Genomic DNA, 8,396 nt, shown 5'->3' on the forward strand with positions numbered 1-8,396 from the left:
TTTTGCAATGCTATGACAAATCCAAGAAATTTCAAACTAAAAATTAAAAAAAGTAGAGAAAAATTGAAACATAGAATATTAAGTGAAAAGTAACAGCTTATGAAACGTAAAACGTAGCAATAGGAATAAACAGGAAATGAAATAAGTTTGGAAAAAAATTCATCAAAAATCATTGAAAAAATCCATTTTAATCTATTGTAATGGATTATATTGATATAAAAGATGCTGAGGTTTTAATTCCTTTTTGATCAATTGTAATGGGTTGTATTTGACTTTTATTGAGACTGACAAGGAAAATCCAATACAATCGATTAATATCCATGAAACTCCAGTGAGGGTTAGTATTTTTAATTAACCTTGAACCATCACCGTGATGCTTTATCTGACGTGAAGGGGAAAGTAACCCGTTTTGATTAGGCTTACTGTAGACATTGAGAGTAAACAGATCGACAACTTCCCGCGTAGCAGTGTCCCGATGCTCCATCTGCAGTGCAATGTGTGCCCGCTCTCTTGTAGTCGTCATTCGGACACTCGGCGCTGGTTCCATTGCACTGTTCGGCTACGTCGCAGTCGTTGCTCTCGGCTCGACAGACGATTCCAGCACTGCGAACTTGACAGGTTGCAGGGTTGCAGCAGAGATCCATGGCCGAACATGATGCACCTGGATAGCTCTGGCGGATTACAAAAAATTGGGGCATGCAATTTCCTTGAAAATGAGCAGTGATCATTATACAAGTAGTTTAAGGACAAAAATCATTGTACAAGGTAGCATGATTTATGATAGTTTTGCCAAAAGACATGGCCAAAGTGGTTTTTCAATCGCTAAGTTATTTACGCAAAAGCTTAAAGGCAAAAAGTATTTGTTACTCGCTGATCGTTAAATTTGGCATAGCGCTGTGAATAATTTTAGCATCGAATTACCTGGGTGAGGCCTAGTAACAAAAATTTGCCGCTTAATCACCGCCTTTACATATTCTAGTTGGAACCATGTTTGAATGCCAAAAATCATGAAGTGGTTTGTTAGTTTTTTCATGTTGATCAATCAAAAATATTCGCACAAAAATTTGAATCCTAGTATTCTGTTGGCCTGAAGTTGGTAATCGTTAACGCTACCTGTATAACATTATTTTTTATCACGAGGTCTGTCTCAAGTAAAAAATCTTGATTAAATAACATTAAGACCATGTCTTGACTTTTATCGGCTTTGCCTCGATATTGTCATGTTTTTACTTGGAAGCTAGCTTTGACTGAAACGTATCCTCTACAAAAAAAACGAGCCTTTTACCTGAAAAGATCAATTTGTCATATGAAATGAACTTAAGGATGACAATGAGCTAACGTTGATATAAGACTGCGATGAAGAAGTTTAAACAAAATTTTCATGTTTTGGAGCATCCGCCCTCTCAAAAAATTTTCATCTGCCCCTGCGAGCAATCTTTCAACTTTCCAAAAAAGATTCAAGGCAAGATAGAAATCTAGACAACAAAAATTAGTTTGCAGCTGGGTAACCACTATAGCCAGAAAAGTAAACCAACTCTTTTGGAATTTAATTTGGAAGTTCTGATCAAATTGTAAACTGTTTGGGGGTGTGAATCAGATCTGTCAGGCGCAGACATAGATGATACAGATGAAATAATGCAATAATTGAGCTCAAAAAATTATTATAAATTTTGCGAAAAACTGTGTCTTTTAATTAAAGTTTCAGTGTTCGAGGATGACTCAGGAAACCATTTTAATTTTTAAAAAATCAAAGTTTATCCTACCTTCTCAAGAAATATCTAGAAAACCTTTGTGTACCACAATAATTCTGCACCTCACATCATCTGTTCGATGTTTCTAACCTTTTGTGTTTTTTTTTCAATTTGCATTTTCGCCAAAACTAGTTTACAAAAAAATTGAAGTCTAGACAAAAAGTAACGCATTTGCAATTTGGTAACTAGTGTTGTCAAAACTTTTGAAAGTGTTAAATGAGCCTCTATTTTGCAAAAGTTTCAAGGACTTGCGAAAAAACCGGGCTTTGCATCATCGCTGTAAGCCGCAGAGATAAATTTCGTACCAATCAATCAGCGGCATGCAAACATCATTCCGTTTTAAAAAAGAAAATATTGTTTTCAAAAAGGCTAAAAATCAAATGCTCCCTTTAATGTATTTTCAGCATTCAAAATCCAGTTTAGACCTACAATCCGATTTAGGAATTTGACAAGTTTTTATCAGCATTTGTATCTTGACGCTAACTTGGTTGAAGTAAAAATTTTCTGAGCAAAACTTTTGTTTGACATTTGTAAAATTTCGACAGTATTACCTCTTGCTTCATATGATCTCTCTCGAAAAAAACTGTATAAAATCTGAATATTTCGCATCTACTTTTGGCGTTGTTTCACTTTCTTTACAGACAAAAAAAGTCCAAAAAACTGATTCTTGAGGCTGTATAGTTTTTTTTATCTGCAATCGAATTGTGCAAAATCTGTGTGCCTAATTTTATGTTATAATAATATATACAAATTTGCATTTTTTTCACAACAAAATTTGTCATCAATTCGTTTCACAGAAAATACAAATTATTGATACTTTTTCTCAAATTTTTCTCAAAATTAATTATTGATACTTTTTCTCAAAGTTAATTTTTCTCAAAGATAATTATTGATACTTTTCTCAAATTTTGCTTCAAAAGTTCTTCATGAAATATGTTTGAACAAAAATCTTGTTTTTGCATGAATAATAGTTTTCAAAATCTGCTTAAAGGTTTGAATGTAAGAAAAAAATACCAAAAGGTTAATCACAGCTTACTATTTTTGAAGTTTTCATCTCAAATTTGAATTTAACTCTGAATTTGATATGTATTAATTTGATATCTATCAAAAAAAATTTTGTCTTGTTCAGATACTTTGTCATTTTGTTTCTCTTATAACAACAATTTTGTTGAAAAATGAAAGATATGTATATTTTGTTTTCGGTCTCAGAAAACTTTCTATTGAAAAATTGCTTCTTGAGCCTCAAAAGTTGACAATTTTTTAGATAAACTTTAGTTGATAGACTTTTTTTTCTTACCGACACTTTTTACTTAGATCTTCAGATTACTTAAAGATTTGGATAGGTTATAAGAAGACTAGTTACATCTAAAATCAGTTTTTGAATGAACAGTACATTTTTTTTATGGAAGCAATGTGGATCAAAGAATTCTGTAGAAAAAAAGTGTATAAAAAGCATGATTAGCTATTTTTTCATAAAAAAGTGTAAGACTAGCATTTTAAAAAAAAATTTGATTGTATGAGAAGCATTTTTTCCATACTTTGCAAATTTGTTGTTGTCCGTTTTAATTGACATTTTTGACCTGAATATTTAAAAAAAAACAAGTTTGCACGACTTTGCAATAGTTGTTGTTCGTATGGAAAAATGATGCTCTTATAAATTGCATAAATGCAAAATGTATAATAAGCATTTTTCATAGACCCTCTTAAAGGAATTTTATATTAAGCATTATTTTCGTATAGAGGTCCAACTTGATTTTCTCAGTGCATTTTGTTTATTCATTCATAATTGTGAATGATCTGAAGTTTCTAATTACTTTTTCTCAAGAAATTTTCAAAATATTTTCTGATTCAAAATAAATTGAGGTCACATAACTTTTTGGAAAGTTTTCAAACTGTCAGTCTTTCCATGTTATCTTATTCTGATTTCAACCTGAAATAGGTTGATTCTACAATTTGTTTAGCTTGAACATCGACCTTCACTTCACTACCTGGTACAAGGGTACAGTTGTGAGGGTGACAGCAGGGGTCATCGCACGTGTCCACTCCCCCACAATCACACTCCTCCCCTTCCTCTGTGTTGACAATGTAGTCCCCACAGAAGGGGGCGTCTATCTGTTGCACAGGCTCATTGTGCAAACACATCGAGTTCCCTATACAAAAAGTTCAAATCAAAGGCAAGGAAAACTATTCAACAACACAATTAACAAATCAAAAAATTTTGTTTCAGTAAATAAAAAAGTGCTTAACTTTTGCATATTTTCAGGTGTCCTACATATTAAATCCATGCCATCAATCAATAAATCCATAAAATCAACAGAAAACTATTTTGCAGTTTCAATTACTCACTCCTATTTATCACCGCCTTTTTAACCTTTAATGTTATCAAATTAGGATCGCTTCTACCACCAAGACAACATGATTCTAAACTTTCATAAAATTTTGATCATACATTGATACAGGACCTAATTATTGCAGTGAAATCATAATTGATCGGAACAAAGAAGAAAAACTTGGATGCTCAATTTTGCAAAATTAACACCCTAAATATTGCCCCAAATATGTCACTTTTGACAATAATTAAGCAAAACTACTACCGAGTAGTAGAAGAGCTCAATCGCGGTTATCAAAGGGAGGGAGATTACCTTTAGGTGCTGTAAGAAGCTGGATCAAAAATAATAACTCATTAAACATGGATTTTTGGACTATGGTCATGAGCCTGGAAGTTGCTGAGCATCAAAAGCCATTTAAAAAAGTCATTGTTCAAGTTTTTTAAGTAGTAGCATGATGCATCATCTCAAGAAAAAAGCATTATCTCAAAAATTAACCGTTTTTTGACCATAAACATGAACATGAAAGCTGCTCAGCATTAAAAACTATAATTCAAAAGTTTAACTTTGATCAAACTTGTCATCGATAAATGTAGTTTCACTCATCAATATCTTGTTATAAATCATCTGGTAGCTGAAAAACAGTAGTTGACCTTAAGCATGAACATGTAAAATGTCCAACACTGAAAACGTTGGAAGTCTGCCTCATCGTATGAAGTTTGATTCATAAAGTCAAGTTACATTGCTCTTTGACCATATACATTGGGAAGAAAGTAAATTGTATTAAGAAATTACATGTTTGAAAAAATCACCATTGCACAAACTTTGCCGGGTTTTATGTACTATGATGACTTAATCCATATCAAGGTCATGCTGATTCATCTGCTATCTCAAAAGATATTTCTTTTTTGATCATACACTTAGCTTCGAAAAACCTTTTTTTAAAGCATGTTTATTTAAGCAAGTTGATTCGAACTTCTTTGTGTCCAACATTGGCCATTTTGCTAAGTCATAATTTGCATATGTTTTTAATTTGGTTGCACATGAATTAAATATTCCATTTTGAGCTCAAAACATCAAAACTTCTCATATCATAAAAAACGTCAAGTCAAAAATGTTAGTTAAAATGTCGAAATTTATCTGAGACCTACGGAATCAATAAGAAATTTTATAAAGCTCAAACTAACAATCATTTGATTGTATTTTAACCAAGTAGCCATTTATCAAAATTAATTGGGACATAAAATTGGGAAGTTACCAATTATAAATTTAGAAAATTTTAACATTTATCACACCGAGCGCAATTTCAATTTCTTCAGAATTGGAAACAATAACATCGCCAACCAGGGGCGGATCTAAGATTTTCTCGAAGGGGAGCGGATTTTCAAAAAGTTTTGGAAATTTTGTCAACCTTCTTTAAAGGTCGACCAAATTGAATTTTCAAGCTCAAAAACAGGCTAAAAAGCTTTTTAGGCACTTTTTGGAAAATGTTGACCGAAGAATTACATTTTCGGCGCGCACTTTAGGCACCTTTAGAAAGTTTTTAGGATCTGTCACCAAAAATGGATATCTCAAAAGTGTACAACGGGGGGAACCTTTGTGTCTGCAGGGGTTGAATCCCTTAGGAAAAGAGGCGTAAGCCCTCACCTCCCTAAACACGTCCTTGTTGTCAACAATTTTTAAAACCCAATCGCGGTCATGGAGGGGTTTGTAATGCTTTTTTTCAATTTAATCAATTTCGAGTTTGTATCGCTATTCTTTTTAAATTTAATCAAGTTCGAGTTTTTTTTTAGGCTTGTGATCTATGCGGTCAGTTTTCATTGCAACTAACTTGATTTTGGACTAGTGTTTATACTTTGCTCACTTGCGTTCGGAATATACTTTAAATAATGTTTCCACACTTGAACGATTTCTTTGAAGAAAACTTTTGATACAATACATTTTTTTTTCCGAAAAACCACATCAAAATCTAACCGTGTTCCATAAAATTTCTTATGGATGCCTTTTGACAGTCTGTAAACCCTGTAGCAGACAAAGAGGAGTTGATGGCAGCATCCATGATACAATGTTCACCAGAGGGACAACGACAGGAGTCGTTTACATCAGTCGGGTTGTGATTAAGTCCGAAATTGTGGCCCAGTTCATGGGCCAAAATCTCCGCTTGCAATGATGTCGTTTTATAAAATTGCTTCACCCAACTGCCTGAAACGAAAAAATATGTGAAGTTCCTTCATATAGACTTATAGTACAGATGAAAAAAATCATGAATAAGATCACATGCTTGCTATATTTAATTATCAAAAAAATAATTAGCAAAACCGTTGCTAATTTTACAGATTGAGCATTTAATTTTATTCGTTTTCTCATTTTTGGCCTGGTGTGACGGTGACGCCAAGGGTCCTAGAAAAATTTTTTTGAAGATTTTGTTGTTTCCTAATCTGTCGCTATAAATTTTTAGTTTATACAGTTGCTTCCTTCTGAAAATGGATTATAGTTTTTTTCTAAAAAGCAAAAAGTTGTTCATAACCAATTAAAGTATGCTTTGCTTTGATTGATCATTTAAGGATAACAATAATAAAAAAATAGTTCGAAAGTTTGAGTGGAATACTTTTAAAAAAGGGGAGGACGTGTTTGAATGTTGGCTTCATTGGGGGGGGGGGGGGGGTTATGATAAGTGTACCCGCACTGAAGTTCCTTGGATAGAAAACAATCGATTATGATCAATTAAAAATAGATTTTATTGTTACTAATTAATAAAGCATTAAAATCCATTGCATATCAATTATAATTGATTGATTTCTACTTTCATGAATACAAATAAATAATACCATTACAATCGACCTTTTTTCACCTAATTGAGTTGCAAAATTCAATGCACATAACACATAAAGCGTTTTCTACGTTTTAAGCTGACGTCGGTTGTACAGTTTCAACTTTTTCTGCGCAGCTTTGATTTTGTTACTGTTTTTATATTACCCAATTTGTCAACTTTGTTGCTTCAACCATTTTCCTAAATTACACTTGTGGGGGAGGGGGGGTAAAATTACACATGTGGGGGGGGGTAAAATTACACACGTGGGGGGAAGCTTCCTATTGGCAGCTTTATGGGCTTTGAAGCTTCCTATTGGTTAAATTAGCCAACCATCAGAGTTTCCATAAAATTTTTTTTGAGTTTTATAAATCAAGGTAAGCTCTGCTGAATTCGTAAAAAAGAATGAAGTAACCATTTGGAAAGTCTAGATAGTCTCTCTCAAAACAAACAGAATCATTGACATTTAATCAGCGAGATTACAAAATTTTTCCATTTGTGGCAGCAAAGTGTTTTTTTTTAATTCATCAATATTTGTTTATTACGCTCGCTCATCATGTCAATTCTTCTGCATCGCTTTGGAAAACTGTTTTACGACGGTTCTAAGAGGATCTCTATAAGCGCTAATAAATCAATGAAACTCACAGTACAATTAACTAAAAAGCTTCGAACTGCATTTAAAACACGCAGCTCCAAGATTATTGATTCTAGAAGTGTGAAATTTTTAGATCGGTTAATGCCACGTCTACATCAAATTGGTTTCAATTGGTTTATAGAAAAACTTCAAGACAATCCAAATCAAGTTTTACAAATTCGCAAATGTACTCAAGCGAAACGAATGCGATGGCTCAAAAACAAAACAGCATGAAAAAAAACAATGACTCAGCTGTCCCTTTTATTCAACATTGATCAACATCAAACGTCAGACGTAAAAAACTTCAAATTTAATCTCGAGCGAACGTCCATAGAAAAAAAAACGCATAATGTTTCTTCAATAACCAACAATTTGGATGCATTTAGTGAGACAGCATCATTGTGATATATGTTTAAATCGGATTTCTAAGCATTGCAGCTAATTTAGATGTTACTCGATAGTTGAGAGGGAAGTTATTTACTGCAAGTACTTCAAGAATCTTGCAACTGCACCCGCATCCAGTTTCAAGCGTTAATAATCGATTATATTACGATTTTAGTACCAGTCTCACTAAAATTGAGAAACAATCGATTTAATCAATTAATAATTGATTATAATCTCTTTTTTTTCAAATCAAATTATAATTAATTATAATTAATTATAATCGATTATTTATTCGTCTATTTTTCCATACAATTATAATCGATTATAATTGATTATAATCCATTATTTTTATTCAAAATTCTATTTCGTTAGTTTTGTACAAAAATCCATTATAATCGATTATAATTGATTATAATCCCTTTTGTTTGTCCATTTTTGTCTTCGAAGTTGCATCTAAATTGCTTATATTTTATGCTTTTTGTGGACGTTGG

At 32.5% G+C, this 8,396-nt stretch overlaps 1 protein-coding gene across 1 annotated transcript; it reads right to left on the bottom strand.

The window, feature by feature from the left end:
- Nucleotides 1-423: 423 nt before the first annotated feature.
- Nucleotides 424-6,280, bottom strand: LOC134856639 (zinc metalloproteinase-disintegrin-like brevilysin H2a; the record flags this gene model as incomplete). The annotated part of the gene is made up of 3 exons (XM_063872919.1): nt 424-706; nt 3,740-3,901; nt 6,053-6,280. Coding segments are annotated over 3 exons (673 nt in total), but the record flags the coding sequence as incomplete, so codon positions are not given.
- Nucleotides 6,281-8,396: the final 2,116 nt, after the last annotated feature.

This window comes from Symsagittifera roscoffensis, unplaced genomic scaffold (genome assembly GCF_963678635.1).
Source record: "Symsagittifera roscoffensis unplaced genomic scaffold, txSymRosc1.1 SCAFFOLD_562, whole genome shotgun sequence".
Classification (NCBI taxonomy): domain Eukaryota; kingdom Metazoa; phylum Xenacoelomorpha; order Acoela; family Convolutidae; genus Symsagittifera; species Symsagittifera roscoffensis.